Here is a 16,838-nt window from a genome sequence, read left to right on the forward strand (position 1 = left end):
TTTTCACTGAGAATACGACACTACATTCAACTTCTTTTATGGCTTGTACCTAATAAATACAAGGACATCCGATGGATGTCCAATGGATATCCAAAACATGCAATACGGATATCCATTGGACGTCCTTTGACGGACAACGGACGTCCTTTGAATATCCCATGGATATCCGTTGTCACCAATTTGGATGTCCATGTTTGGTCCAATATGAACGCATTTTGGACATAGATTGTACCAAAATGGACAAACCATGGACATTTGATGGACGTTGCCTGGACAGCTGATGGATATTAACTGGACCTTTTTAGATGAAATTTGGGCTAGTTATGAACCTCTTATCGACGCTGAATCAGTTGAATGAACTTACATGTATATTGGTTCATTTGAAGTCGATATGACTTCCATAACTAGCTCAGTTTACATCAATTAAAAGGTTCAGTTAATCTACATCAGCTGTCCAGGCAAAGTCCACCAAATATCCAATGTTCGTCCAGGTCTTAACAGAATGTCCAATTCCTATATAGACACATTGAATGAAACCATTTATGAAATAAAAATCGATTGACATCAAAAAACATATAATGCAAACAAATTATATAAAATTGAAAACTTGAACAAAATATCACACTCTTCGTTACCGAAAGTATAATCTAAAAAGTCATTTTTTTCTTCTCGTCTATACTCCTTTCCTTGTCTCTTCCAAGTCACTTTTTTACCAGGTGATTGCATCACAAAGAACACTAAACAAGAAATTCTTATGCTCCTTGATGAACGATAAAAACTTAATAGGTTACTCTTCCTCAGTCTTCAACAATAATGAATGACAATTAACATACTGTCAAATTCCTGCATCCGCCGACAGCCAGTATTGCCAACCACAGATCTACCAAAGCTATTGATGGTTGATATATCCATATTTATTTTCCATCATTGAGTATGAGGGTTTGATACTCAATAAAAAAATAGAATGCAATTCCACGTGATTAATAAGGACATACTGCAGAACATAAGCGAGAATACGAAATATTCTCGAAATTGAGTATTTTCTGTTCGTTCAACACATAAGAAAATTTCTTGAGTTCAATGACGGAAGAAGTTAAGCTTTGATTTTGGTGATAAATGACATTCGGCAAGATATGGATATCCATTTCAGCTAACAAAATATTTCAATTATTAAGAACAGATCATTATATCCCTAGTACGTCCATGAATGAGTGTAGAATGGATATCCATTATTGGAAAGTACGTCCATGAATGAATGTACAATGGATGTCCATTATCGGATATCCACATTACGTCCATGAGTGGATGTACAATGGATGTCCATTATCTGATATCTACAGTACGTCCATGAAAGGATGTACAACAATGGATGTCTAAAGGATGTCCATGTCCATGTGTACCAATTATGGACCTCTTATGGATGTCCAATGGATGTCCTGTGTTAACTGGGTACTAGGGTAAAAAAAACTTCTTCATTCTTCTTTCTGGATCTCATGTTTCACACCCAAAAATTAGGTATGTATGTCGATATATTACTTCCTCACTCAAGGCAAAATCATCATTTTAGTGAAATTTCAATTTTTGATAGAATTCTATGAATCCATTGTCCATAAAATTGTCCACTCTCAATAAATCACCATCTATATGATACGAATTGAAACTTTCCGTAAATAGAATCTCATTTGTTAGCTGAAACAACTATAACTTCAATGAAATCAGGTACCTAATTCATGTTCTACTCAATTTGAATAAATATCGAGCAGACTTTCAAATATCAATTTTTTCAACTTTCAACTCATAAAAAGTTCTCAAATCGAGTACCATTATTTTGAAAACAAATTCCCAATCTTTTCCTAACAGTATTCAAAAGCATATCAAAATCAGCCCTATTTAAGTCTGGAATCTTGCGAATTTTATTTTTAACATATCCACATACCAAAAAATCTGGTGGAGGTCTGGTGAGCTTGCTGGTCAGGCAATCGTCCCCATCCACTAGGCACTGATTTCCCAATAAACTTTCCAAGTTGAGAAGTCATGAATTTTTGTTTTTCCATATCGTTGTGATATGAAACTTGTCTTTATATTTGTGCTTCTTTTTTGAAATAATCTACATTTGGGGAGCCCAAGAAGGAAATTCGGGATTTACTCAAGCGTGTCAGATTAATATAAGGGGAGATACCTTGGACCCTGTAGAGTACTTCTACTAGAAATTAGACCAGTATATAGGGGGAATTGTCTAGGACAATCAGAATAGTAAAAAAAACGATTATTGTACATACTCGAGCGTGTCAGATTAAGATATCATCATCATACAACCCTTTGCGCACATCGTTGGACATAGGTCTCTCCTATTCTACTCCACTCGCTTCTGTTCTGTGCTGTCCGAATCCAGTTATTGGATATTCTTTTTATATCGTTCGTCCATCGTGTGGGCTTTAAAGTTGAATGATGCTTTCCTTGTTACCAACTTTTTGCCTCCTCCCCAAAATCCTTGGGGCAGACTGATATAGAATCAGTGCGAGATTCTGAGTGTTTTGTTCTACTCGCCTGGGGTACTCAAGTTTTGATTTTATTGGCATTTTATCACAAAAGGAGGTAAATTAGCCATAATTCGCCGCGTTGGCCAAACGAGTTAGCGAATGGGTTTATGTGGATATCGAAAGGAAAAATTTATAGGGTAAGACAAGAATTTAGGATAGGACAACGGTTTTCCCTGTATGGTATTAGGAGATAAACCACGGCTCGCGTTGGCAGGGTCGCATCCCTGAGATAGGTCTGTCACCTGTCTTATATATTAACACGTTGACTGTCCCATGAATCACATATGATACATAAAAATTTTCGCCAGGAGTCCATGAGTCGTATGTGATTCATTGATTCATTTGACGTTCAAGATAAATATGGTTACTTTTCATGAACGCTGCAGTTTGGTCGGTTCATATGGGCTTAACGTTTTGTAGAAATATGTATTGATAACCTCAATCATAATTAATCATACGTGATTCAAGAAACGTCAGCATCAAGCCTTCCATTGGACTTGAAGATTTTGAACAAGAACACTTCCGTAAATGGCTGCAGAATTAATTTTTCATAGAATATATATTTTATCACTCAAAAGTAACCCTTCTCTTTGGATAAATGTGTTGGACGTAGGGGGTGAAAAAAAAATTAGAATGGGGACAGTCAACGTGTTAAGGTATATGTGGTTAATTATATGTTGAAAAGAATATATTCTCTTCAATCTGACAATTTAAGCGTGACGAAAATGTGTGCATGGGAGGGCGCCAAACTTGCAAACAAAAGTCACATGTACATTCTCGAGCGCGGTGGCTTTTTTTTATTTGAAGCTGATGATTCGAGAATAACGGAAAAATTCAATCTGATAGTTTCATCAAACCGAAATAAAAAATGGACCCTAAAGGTTACAAATATCAGTTTGTTTTAATTATCTCCTCTCTTCAAATTGTTTTCGCATTCATTATGAAAGTTGTAGTGCATAACATTTTCTACAAATTTTGATCGAAGCAATTTTTCTACGTTTGAACGTTTCTGAGATATATGGCGATGAATGTACCTGAGTCTGGGTTTCTACATTGACCTTGGTCTTTCGCAAGTGTGCTCCTTGCCTTCATCATCCTCTAGCTCAAAAACGGTTGAACGTATGAAAAATTACTTCAGTATTCACTTCTGTATTCAATGAATACAGAAACGATCAGATGTACAAGAAAGGAAATATCTTTAAAAATGCCTTGTTATCATCTTCAAACTGACAGATGAAAAAACCCCCCATGATTATAGTCAGATTAATGGGCTACACTGAGATCAACCATCTGTATGAAAATCTGACAAGCTCGAGTATGACAAGTAACGATTTTTCTTGCATTTTCGAAGGAACGCTGTGACCTTGCGTCACCACCGAATTGTCAGTCTCTTGAAAAGTAGCTTCCGCTGGGTCCAGTAAACATATCCCCTGAAAATCTGAAACGCTCGAAAAATTTTTTTTACCATTTTCGACTTTTCCGTACAGCCAGCCCCACCGCGCAAACTGTCAGATTAACATGAATTTATTATCAGAGACACGTAGGCCATATACAGTATCTTAATCTGACACGTTCAGATGTACGTATGAACACCTGACGATTCTTTTTTACATCTTTGAGAACCTGCAGACGCTTTCCCCACCGTTGACAGTCCATTTATCATAGAATCTTTTTTTTTTTTTACCATCTAATCTTCAAAAGCCACTAGGTCTCCACGACGCTCGAGTAAATCCCGATTTATCATCGTCGGCTCCCCAACTACTACTTATGGTCGTATGCACCGTTTCATTAAACGAAAACCAGCCTCATAAACGGCGTTTAAGCATAGAATTTCTATGCCATAGAATTTCCATATGAAAGAAAGACTTTTAAGAAATTAATCTTGTTTGATGGAACGGTACATAAGGCCACTAGAGCAAAAAAGCAATCTCATTCACCATCGCTCTATTGTAAATTTCTCATTATTAGTGAAAGGGATAAAACAATGAGTATAGTGTCGTATTCCCAGTGAAAAAGTTCTAATCGTTTTTAGATATTTTCGAAAATGAAAAAGTTATGGCACATTTTAGAAATCGACAAAATATCAAAATTTGCTGATATCTTCAAGAAAAATGAAGATATCGTGAAACGATTTCAACTAATCGACTTTTCACGAAAATCTAACCCAGAACGTTTTTCCCTATATAATCTAGAAGTACCATAAACAGCCAAAATCAAACAAAAGAACTAGATGTTGAGATACATTTTTTTTTGACTAATTAAATTAGTCCCTCAAATAAAAAAATGTTTCGATCGTTTTCACATTTGATTTGAAATCATTTGACAATCCATGCGCTATAACAGACATAGTATATGATTTTGAATTTTGTTCTGGTGATTTTTGTAGATTTATATAATAATATTCATTTCAGGGTACAGACGGTATACCAGGGCAAGAGGTACTAACAGATAATATTATTAATCTGCTTGTTTGAAGGAAGTCAAAAAGCTTTTGTCGAAGGCTTGTGAAGTGTAACTATTAATAGAGTAGAAGCATGTTCCTCATCATTCAACTAATCAGTGTAATTAAGGGTTTTCAATTTATTTAATTATTTTTTCTATCTTTTCCAGGGACCAAAGGGTGACAAAGGAGGAAAGGGAGATCCCGTAAGTAGAATCTTGCAATTTTATTCATGGCTCACAAGATATAGTTACCTATATGATCGAGGAAAACATTGAATAAATGTGGTCGGTCTATGATGAAAATACATAATTAAACGAAAAAGGCTCTATTATGTGATTTGAGTCTCTAATAGTTCAATTAATACCCTCTATTTCGTGTCACGATGGCATTCATTAGTTGAAGGTAAAATCTGTTTCACATTCAAATAATTGGTACAAAAACTCTTCATAGTTTTAATCGTCATCAGTTTCGCTTCGTTCATACATACATATTTAATTAATCACGTTCTCAGTTGTTGAAACCTCTCAATTTTTATCCATGTTCGTTTTGATAATCAAAGGTCACATGGTAATAATTAGATGACTGGGCTGCAAATGCACACTCCCTTTACATCTGTAAAATTTCCGAAATTTCAGGGTCCTTTAGGAAAAAGAGGACGAAAAGGTGACAAAGGCGACAAAGGTGATCAAGGAGTTCCAGGATTGGATGCTCCTTGCCCTCTTGGTGCTGATGGTTTACCACTTCCTGGATGCGGATGGAGGCCTCCAAAGGTTCGATAAATTTTTGATCATGATTTTTAGAATCAAACGCTCCGTTTTTATGGCTCCTCGACGTTCAAATATATTGCTCAATGTTAGATATTAGGCAATATTTTCACGAGGCAAATATCGTGTCTAGGTACCTACTTCGCAATCATTTAATGCAGATGTTCTTCGATTTTTAATTTAATATAAACTGATTTCTAACCTGTTGATATCATAACATTGCAAAATTATTCTGAATGTACTATTTTAGTCGAAATCGATTTTAGGCGCTATGCAGTGGTCATCATGGATTTATTGTCAGATTTTAAGAAAAAATAAATATATATTCCGACTCAGAAGAAGCAAACAACTATTCGAAATTGAAAATTTATGAAATTGTTACAAATAACTCAAAATCAAAACACTGGAACAAGCCATGGATCTCGCAATTGAAGTAAAAGTTGATGTAGATCCTTACCATGATGACACGAACATATCCAATCGCAATTGGCCAGTGGTTGTGACCTTTTATTTATAACTGAAACGTGGCTCAACGATAGTGTGTATGACTATGAGGTTGTGAACTCTAGTGAATACGATGTTTTTCGGAGAGATCGCTCTACATCGGCTAGTGCCAAACGTGAGGGAGGTGGGGTTCTTGTGGCAGTAAAAAGGGGTTTGAAACCAATAAAGGTTCTGGAGTTCTTGAGCTTTTGCAGTTCAACAACATTGTGAATCACAATAATAAAATTTTAGATTTAGTACTCAGTAATAGCTTTAGAATTGATAATCTAATGAGATGTTCTGATCCGTTAGTCCCTGAGGACAGAAATCATCCATCTGTTGAATTCCTTTTTAGAGTGGGGTTGATCAGGCCCCTATGTTCAAATTACTCCTTTCATAGTTTTAAAAGGGCAAATTTTGCTCAAATAAATGAACATCTTCATGAAGTACCATGGAATGAATTACTAGGGAATGAGAATGTTAATGATGATTTGTTTGTTTTTTATGAAATTCTAAATAAGTTGATTGAGGAACATGTACCTTTAGTTAAGAAAATTAACGGCTATCCATCCTATTTTTCCAGAGAAACCATTGCATTAATAAAACGTAAAAATAAAACACACAAGAAATGGAAAATTTATGGGAACTATGGTGATTATAAAATGTTTCAAGCTTTAAGGTCTAAAACTAAATCTCTAATCAGAAAGGATTATGAAAAATACCTAATTTTAGTTCAGTCTGATGTCAAAAGATGTCCAAAAAAACTTTTTGACTTTGTCTCTGTTGGTTCTAAGGACTCAGGATTTCCAAATAAGATGACCTATGAACAACGCACAGGTGAGTCAGGTAGTGAAATTTGTAACTTATTTGCGGACTATTTTGAGGGCGTCTTTACTAGGCCGGATCCATCTAGGAATGCCCCTGTAAGCACAAGCTCTCCTGACCATTACTTCTTGAGCTCTTTCGATGTCACTACTCATCAAGTTAAAGAGATAATGCTTGGATTGGACGAAAAGAAGGGAGCTGGCCCTGATTCAATACCCCCCATCTTTCTGAAAAAGTGTAGTTCTGCCCTAAGTAGCCCTCTTACATTAATATTCAATAAATCTCTTCGTAGTGGCTTATTCCCCAATTCCTGGTTGCTAGCATAACCCCCGTATTCAAAAGCGGTAGTAAAAATTCTGTTGAAAATTATCGTCCCATCAGTAAGCTATGTGTATTCGAGAAGGTGTTTGAATTAATAATTTATAAACATTTACTTAGTTATATGCAATCTCGAATAATACCTGAGCAGCACGGTTTTGTCAAAGCAAGATCAGTTGAAACCAATCTCATCTGCTTCATTGAATATATACAAGACAATCTAGACCAGGGAATCCAGGTTGATGCTGTATATACTGATTTTAGTAAGGCTTTTGATCGAATAAATATCAGAACCCTTCTGAATGAACTAAAAAATGTCGGTGTCATGGGCACGTTGTTGAAGTGGTTCGAGTCTTATCTTACAAACAGATCTCAGTATGTCAAGATGGGAAGTTTCAGATCGCGATCATTTTTTTCGGCATCAGGGGTACCACAGGGTTCCCATTTGGGTCCTCTTCTGTTTATAATTTACATAAACAGAATAAAAACATGTTTCAAAGTATGTAAATTCCTGTTGTTCGCAGATGATTTGAAACTTTTTGCACGAATTCAAAGCATTCAAGACTGTTTGGGTTTGCAGAGTGATCTAGATAGCCTTTTCCGCTTTTGTGAAGATTTCAGCTTACATTTGAACCTAGCTAAGTGCTGTGTGGTTTCTTTCACACGAAATAAGTCTGTTTTTTACCATCAATATTCTTTTGCTGGAACTGTTCTGCGGCGCACGAGTGTGGTGAGGGATTTGGGTGTTATGCTAGACTCGAAGCTCCTTGATGAGCATATAAATAATCTAGTATGTACAGGTAACAAAGTTCTTGGGTGGATTATGAGACAATGTCGTCAATTCAATAGTGGTGAAGCAATTCTGGCGTTGTATTATGCCTTCGTTCACAGTAAGCTCAATTTCGCGTCTTCGGTTTGGTGTCCTCAATATAATGTCCATATCGAAAGATTGGAAAGTGTGCAGGCTAAATTTCTTAGGTTTCTGAGTTATAGGACAGGTTTCTGCCTGAGACCTCGGGATCCTGAAAATTATGTTGTTCGCTTGAGACATTTCAAGATGATCAGCTTGAAGGACAGAAGAAAGATTAACGACATGGTTTTCATATATAAGATACTCTCAGATCAACTGGATTGTCCCAAAATTTTAGAGTCAATCGATTTTTATGTTCCGCCAAGACATCTGAGGAGACCCCCTGTATTTTACCTGACAACCTATAGAACCAACAGTGCAAGGTATTCGCCATTGTCAAGAATGTTAGCTTTATGTAATAATCATGTGAATAATATTGATTTATTTTTAGGAAAAAATCTGAGTACATTTAGGAAAATTGTTAGGGGGATGTTTATGCAGGTACAATAATTGTAAATTCCTATTATTTTGGAAAATCTTTTTCATTTGTTGTTTATATTATAATGTTGTCTATAAATATGTAATTAGTGGGCGCTTCTATTGGGTGTTTACGCCTGTCAGCGTTCTTTTGTGAAATAAATAAATAAATAAATAAATTAAGACAGCGCACCTGATAATATCAACAGAGTTTTCCGGAAAATGGATATATGTAAATGGTGTACTGATAACCATCTAACACTAAATGGTGACAAAAGCAAAATTATTTTTTTCACCAATATAAGAACTAAAGTTGTTCGTTCCACAAACATCAAGCTCAATCAAGGTGATATCCAAGTTAGAGCCAAAATAATCTTCTAGGAATTTCGATAGATCAGAACCTGAACTGAGGTTCACACTATGAATCCTTGGTTTCCAGGTTCAATTCGGTCATTCTTACTTTGAGAGCCCTAAGAAATAGGATCGATGAAAATACATTTAAGATAGTATACTAGGTCGATTTCCATTCAATACTAAGTTACGTAATTATTTTCTGGGGGAGCTTCTCCCAATGTAATGAACACTTGCTCTGGGTGTTCATTTACGATCTTAAACGGCACCTTTGGACCATTACCCTCTGCCAACCCTTATTTTTTTTATTTTTAAAAGATATAATGTTTATGAAAGTAACGAATTCTTCATCGACTACTTCAACCTAAAAATAATCAATTCGATATTCTGTGGTATTTCGTACATCTTAGTACATATAGTCCATTCAAGAATTATCGACTTCCCAGTAAGCCTTGAAAGCCCAGACGCAACTTCAAATGTTGTCACAAAAGATCAGTAATGAATTCGGTAGTTCCATTAATATAGAGAAAATATTATATATTAAATATAACCTAGACCTAGAACATAATTTGAAGTGAAGAAATACTCGTATTCAAAGAGAAGAAAGATTGATATATTATTTAAATTTGTTCAATTAAACCCAAAACATAAACAACACTACAAAATTCAAAATATCTTCATCTCATTACCAACATATTTTAGATTTTAATCAGCTACCGGAGATGTTAGTCATTCTTGAATGCAATATAATCCCAAGTAGTACTCGTAATAACTATTAGATACGATTACTAAGCAAAAAGCTATTCGATAAACTGCTCGAATTACTAATAACTGCTTTAAGAAAGTGACTCGGAAGTACAAAGTTGAGGATCTCAAAAGAACTTCAAGTGCTGTCACAAGCACTAAAATAAATGCTTAGGCACTTCAAATAATACAAATTGCCAGGTAGATCTAAAGATATTTTGTGCAACACCACAGCGTCCATACTTACCGTTCTGTGAAATACCTACCTTCGCCTAAATAGTGCTTGAATATGGTTATTGTCGTTATTTGTCCGTTGTTTTGCACAAAATTGTTAATTTTCAATCTAATACCAAACCACTTGGGGCGCTTGGATATAAAAAATAATGGAGGCACATGCTTACCTTTTTTTGATTTCTATTCATCTCAATATTGCACAAGAATATTAAGTGATTGCTGTACCCAATGATTCACATTATCATCATACACAACTATTTCATATTTTTCAATGTAAGTGAACGTCAGGGAGACCCTTGAGTTTGTCTGTCTTCGAAATACATCGCACATGATTGAGTTTCTTCTTGGATTTTCTAGGATACCCTTAATCATCATCCGTCTCCATCACCTGCTTCAAGTTCTCAAGATTTCGACACAGAAGATGGTGGTGAGGAGGATCCGGAAGATTATGAAGAACCGGAAGAAGAGTACGAATATCCTGATCAGATGAATTCAGCGTTACCGATTTCAGCATCAAAAATTTAAAAACTTGAGTTTTTTATTTTCTTCTAGCAGCTCATCACACTAATCAAACGGTATGGCAAGAAACTATCAATAATATTTCACTACTTCACACTAAAGCAGCTTCAATTTCATCACTCAAATTAACCCTCGAATATAAAATAATATTTTTATTAGCTGAAACAATAATTATACAATCAAATTGTTTGCTTTCATGCGAGACTTTGAGATTCTGAAGTAGTATTTAATTAGGGTCCGTTAATTCAAAGCGTTTTTCACGTTTCAAGTGTTGCTCTTACGATGTCAAATGAGATCGGAACCATGGGCAGAATCTACGCTTCATCGATGGGACGTGCTTCCTGACGGGGTCCGAACAATGGAAAAATTGGATAGTTCGATTCAGACCGTAACATTTCCTGATATTCATATAAGAGTGTGATATAAGTTTATTATTGCATTCATGTCTCACTGATATATGTTACCTGTTTCTCATTAGATCTTATCTCGTTAGAGCAAAAAAATTTCCATCTCATGGGATATTGTATAGATATTCATATCGGCGGGTGTTATATGTCTGAATATCATTATTTTATCTTCATATTCATATGAATTCTGGCAACACCAATTAGAACACCTCCTTCGTTCTTTTGAGATTGATACCTTCAAATCTATATTTTCGATGCATACTATAGTTGCACAAGAATTCGAAACTTTTTATTGATGGCTTGAGCAACAAGTCCGTCACACATATCACATCAGCACTATTGTTCCAAGAGGAAGTGATAAAATCAAACTCCTTGGTACTTTCAGACTACAACTATTTCTATAGAATATCCCTAGAGTAAAAGTCCATTTCCGTTTTTAATATTACTTGTCCTTCTCTCAGGACCCTAGAGCTCCACTCAATGATACCTAGTTCCGTTTTCTAAACGAAACACCCTGTATATTATTGCCTTACTTTGTTGGTCGACAGAATTTTGGACATTTTTCTCGAACCATATTTAATATCTAAATTCATAAATCAAGCTTTCAAAATCGAATGAAATATCAAGGGAGCAAGGAAATGGTTTCAAATACCCAAAGACATTCTTGCGATAATTTGTATCGTAGACAGTTAGTAAATTAGGACCATTTTTGACACTCATAGATTAACACAAATCACAACCATTTTGTCATGATTTATTCAAAGTTAACTGATTATTAAATTATTGAGATTTATTTCGTTTTCAGTAACTGATCAAAATATCATGATATCTGGGAAAAGGATATTAATGAACTTATGGTTTATAGGGAATGTTTCGAATTGAATCGACTGGGGAAATGAGTGATAATAATGGGGGTGTATCATTTAAAAAAATATAACCTCATGTAGATTTCTAACAGCCGTACATGTTTTACACGGACTTCTGATATGTTCTTTATTGAGTTCAATGCTGCATCCATCAATGTATGATGTCAGTAGTCAGAAGTAACGCATCGTTGCCTGAATGTCAAAATAATCCAAGCCTTTACTGATTGATATTAGTTATAACGAATTTTAATGTGAATTAGGCCCGTTTGCATCAATCTCCCTTAAAATGAGTACTTAACTAAGCGTAGTTTAAAGTTAATGGACGCTTAATTTTATTGTCAGTTGCACGACTGCGGCTTAACGGAATCTTAAGTAAGGGGCCCTTAAGTTTTGATATCTAGGGATATTTCAGTTTTTTATTTTGGTGCAACTTCATTCTAGTCCAATAAAGCCTTTTCATTGGTTTGCGATTGCAGATGATCGTTGTCATTTCATTAACCTAACTTTATTGTCCTGTCAGTCAGTGTCAAGTGAACTATTATTATTATCAAAGAGTGACATCTTTTTGTTGCTGAATTAGCATTATTATTGATAATGAAATGGATTGTCAAATAAAAGGTACTTGACGTTATTAGAACAACCACAGAAGTTCTACAGCCAGTTTATGAGTTCAACAAATTATTTTAGGTTACAATCCCGCCCTTAAATACCTAAGTGGTCATTACAGGAGCGCTTAAATTTAAGGCTAGCTTTGCCATTTAAATGTCACTTAACAGTTGGAGCAACGTAATTTAAGTTAAGGCTTCATTTTAAGGGACACTTAACACTAAGTGCGTTTGGTGCAAACGGGTCTTTGAAAGTTTGATGAAAATGAACTTTGTATAGTTTGTCAAGCAAGCCCGGAGGATTTCGTCCGAAAAATTTCTTGTACAAGGTGGTCTAACGAAAACTTAACACCTCGATTTTCCGACTTTAAAATGAAATTGTGGAAAATCGCTCGGACCCGTCAATTTCTGATTCGAGGGGTAACAACTTTTCTGCTTTTTTCCTCCCCGAACTTGAACCCCTAATGAGGGTGAGCACAAACCCATTGATTTTGGAAAGGGGTGAATGGAGTGGCGATAACTAATCTTGAAGATTGTATCAGGTTCTATCTGCCCATAAAATTTTGCTTCAAAATATCCATCGATATTCGGTAATGAAATAACAGCGAAAATAGTGAAAGAGGCAATGTGGAATGAATCTCGAGGATATTATTCGTATCCGACACATTTCGAATGCATTTAGTAGGTATTTTGTTAATTTTTTGTCGAAAAAAGTATAAATTTTTTGTTCCTAAAAGTAAATGGACCATACTTTTGATTTACCTCAGTCTATCATGAATTTTTAAGAACGGTACAAGTGTGTCAAAGCGATTGTAAATTTGTAGTAGAATTAAAATGGTGTATTCTAGCGAAGAAATGGTGGAAATGATTAAATTATTTTTTTAAATAACGACTCTGCGCGAATAACAGCGGTCTTTTTATCGAACGACATCTTGGAAAAAATGTATCTGCTGCTTATGCTGTGCAACTGGTTGCCAAATTTGACGCTACTGGTTCAGTCGGAAACATAAAGAAGGTGCATGAAAGAGAGGAAGCGGAGAGCCCTCATGCAAATATTGGAGCATGCAGAAGACTATCAAACTATCATTTTCCAACAACAGTTCTTAGATGAAAATTTTTTTCACGCCTGGATTGGAAGAAGGGAACATATCGAGTGGCTACCAAGATTACCTGATCTGACTCCACTAGACTTTTATAAAAAGTGGGGTCACCTGAAATCCAAGATTTACGCTACCCAGCCTGAGTAACTTAATGATTTAAGAACTCGAATCATTTATGAATGCCGTCAAATTACACCAGAAATCTTGAGTAAAGAATGTGAACGTTTCCAGTAAGACTTTTATATTACTGCATGGAAGTGAATGGTGCCCATTTTCAGCATTCAATAAACTAATCACAAAAGTAAGTGTCCTGAAACTTTTTAGGGTTGTCATTCCCAATTTCTGAAACAAAATCAATTAAAAAATGAAATAAACGATTTGCCCCTGCGTAAATTCTTGCACTAATTTTTCAAGAGCAAATCAACTTAAAAAAATTGTTGCCTGACAATGAACTGAAAATAAAGAACTTCGAAATTGTAATTGATTTTCGTCTGATGAAGGAGCTAAGGAGCATGATATAGACTACGAAACGTTACAATATAAAATTATAATTTCAAAGTTCTTTATTTTCAGTTCATTGTCAGGCAATAATTTTTTCTAGTTGATTTGCTCCTGACAAATAAGTGCAAGAATTTACGAAGAAACAAATCGTTTATTTTATTTTTTTAATTGATTTTGTTTCAGAGATTGGGAGTGAAAACCTTAAAAAATTTCAGGAAATGTAGAATCCTCCCAGAATAAATTTCAATCGATATACAAAAGTAAGTACCTACCTACTCTTCCACTATTTTACCTGTCATTTCGTTATCGATGAAAAGTTTGAAGGGAAAATTCAGGATCAGATAGTACTCGCTAAGATCTTCAACATGAGATAACACCCCTCATCCCTCTTCAAAATCAATGGGTTTTTCTCACCCCCGTTAGGTTTTTCTTCTACGTGCGGGGCTCCACCGGGCTGAACTGAGGCCTAGTGACCCATTGTTCATCCAGTTGTAGTTGGAGAAACTCAAACCCTGAGATATGCTGACAAAAATGGCACAAGTCGATAGAGAGTCATACCTCTCACCATAGGAATCGTGGATGTTGTGTTTCCTAGGTGTGTCATCCTTAACTCTTCAAGTTTACTGCAGATAAACAGAAGCGTTTCATCATCAGTGCTCCTGCACTAGCGGCGCAAGGAACAGCCGGTCAGTCCCATTCTATTCGAGTGTTTATTGAACGAATGGCCAGTCTCATTGCTCCAGTCACCAGACTCAGGCTGTTTCAACTCAAGAGCCAGGAGTTTTTTGACCTCAGACACAGAGGACGGTCTCTCGATGAGAAGCCTCGACTGCCTGAGACCACTTCTCGTACTCCATTAATAGCAAAATTTCCTGTCTAGCCATCTATTGAAGACGTTCTTGACAGAAGTACGATAGATGGGCAGCGCCGGTCCCGGACCAACAAAAGCTGAGCGGGCTCCCGCTTAGCAAGTATGTCTGCCTTCTAGTTTCCCGTAAGTCCCGCGTTCGCCAGACACTCGATAACCGTTGGGAGGTTTCAAAGAGGGGAAAAGTTGTTTCCGTCGAATCAGAAATTGACTGGTCCTAGCGATTTTCCACATTTTCATTTTAAAGCCGGAAAATCGGGGTGTTAACACCAGTTTTCGTTGGTCCACACTGTATATGTTATAATGAGCATCTTTTTTTTATCATTACTAGGAGATTGTTGAAATTAAAAGAATTTCGTTGATAAAAATCTCAGTCTGAAGTGTTCAGCAACTTCACAATTGGAAGGCTAAACTTGATCCCATTCCACTTTTATGTTGTGATAATTTTTACTCGGATCGATAAACCTTATTATTACCAACTGAAACAAAAAAGCTTTGATCAGCTTTTCACACAGTTTTCACACACAAGAAAATGAACAGATTGAAGGAAATGAGAACTAAACTTCCTTCCATATTCATGAACAATGGTGGTATATCTTGCATAGGCAAGATTCCTTCCGTACAATGGGGCAATTTTCCATAGATGTCCCCTTTCCACATGTTCCATGTTATTTTTTTTTATACCCTATATATGTTCGATTGAATATACATGGTATGAAGTGAGGTGAACCACTTCATGGCCATATTGTTCAGCTAAGTGTTCAACCTTGTACACAGGTCTCGATTATTTCTATGACAATAATAGAAATTAGAACGAATCAATTAGAAAATTTTGATCTCATTACCTGTTCACCAAATCCAACTGCTACATTATTTTTTTTTCAACCATTAACAAATGTTTTACCATCTAAATCGAACTAGCTAACCATCATTCAAAGTATTATATATAATTGATAGAAAGACCATTTTCGACGGGAAAGAGTAGATGTCTGATTTGACCTCGTCGGAGTAACACAACTCCTACATCTACGAAAATGGAACGATTTAATGGTGCCTTTATTGGATGGCAGCAAATATCCCAAATCTTTGGGTGGTGGAGTTGCTATGCTGTAGGAATACACATCAACCCATCTTTTCATGTTTATCGATATTATGAAATAATAAATGTATTTTTTTACAGGTCAACTCTGTGGAAAAATTTCTTTGAAAGTACTTATTTTCTAATGAGTGACGTGTAGTGTGAATAATAAACGAACATTTTATGGACTGATTTAGTATTCAATTTTAGTTCTCAGATGGATTCGTGTTCCTAGGATTATAATGCCATATATTTTAAGTAGGTACATGTACATAACTTAGTTAGGATCATTTGTATATTCTCAAGAATAATCCACAGAACTTTACTCCTCAACAAAATCTCAGTTATTATTCAATGAACATCAAGACTTCTAATATTCATCAGACTCTTCCTATTTCCAACTGATTGATTTCATCAGACGAATTAAAATAATATTTCTTGATCTTCAGGGTGTTTTATTTCGACCTTGTTGGCCACTGCTATCTAAAGCTACGATTACCTCGGGCGGGGCGCCCCATTTCTGCTTGATTAAATAAAATCTCTGTACAACTTTGAAGTGAGTTCCGGTTCCATTAATGTATAAGTGGAAATAATAATTTATTATTGAATAATAGTGAAATATAAACTTACAATTTTGTTTTTTTTTTAACTTCTGCGTCCTACAGGGGTAAATATTATCACACTAAGTCTTTAAAGAATTCATCATACTCCGATGAGAATTTTATAGTCCATCTACTATTTTTTCTTATATTCGTACACTGGCCGCTCTAACCTAACCTCGACAGATGAGAGTCGTGTATACGAAGCGAGTTTACAAACTACAAGCCGGATTTTTCACAAGCAACTTGTAAACTAGCCCAGTGTA

General features: G+C 35.6%; 1 protein-coding gene across 29 annotated transcripts in view; it reads left to right on the forward strand.

Annotated features, from left to right (window-relative positions):
* Positions 1–16,417, forward strand: part of LOC123316081 (collagen alpha chain CG42342) — a 404,706-nt gene extending 388,289 nt beyond the window's left edge. For 27 of the 29 annotated variants that reach the window (XM_044902017.1, XM_044902018.1, XM_044902046.1 and 24 more), the window contains 5 exons: positions 4,952–4,978; positions 5,151–5,186; positions 5,619–5,753; positions 10,387–10,604; positions 16,076–16,417. In XM_044902017.1, coding sequence (XP_044757952.1) covers positions 4,952–4,978; positions 5,151–5,186; positions 5,619–5,753; positions 10,387–10,554 — 366 coding nt within the window. In that variant the 3' untranslated portion in view covers positions 10,555–10,604; positions 16,076–16,417. The remainder of the gene's footprint in view (positions 1–4,951; positions 4,979–5,150; positions 5,187–5,618; positions 5,754–10,386; positions 10,605–16,075) is intronic. The other 2 variants (XM_044902020.1, XM_044902038.1) reach the window with 1 other exon arrangement.
* The last annotated feature ends 421 nt before the right edge of the window (positions 16,418–16,838 follow it).

This window comes from Coccinella septempunctata, chromosome 6 (genome assembly GCF_907165205.1).
Source record: "Coccinella septempunctata chromosome 6, icCocSept1.1, whole genome shotgun sequence".
In the NCBI taxonomy this organism is placed as follows: Eukaryota; Metazoa; Arthropoda; class Insecta; order Coleoptera; family Coccinellidae; genus Coccinella; species Coccinella septempunctata.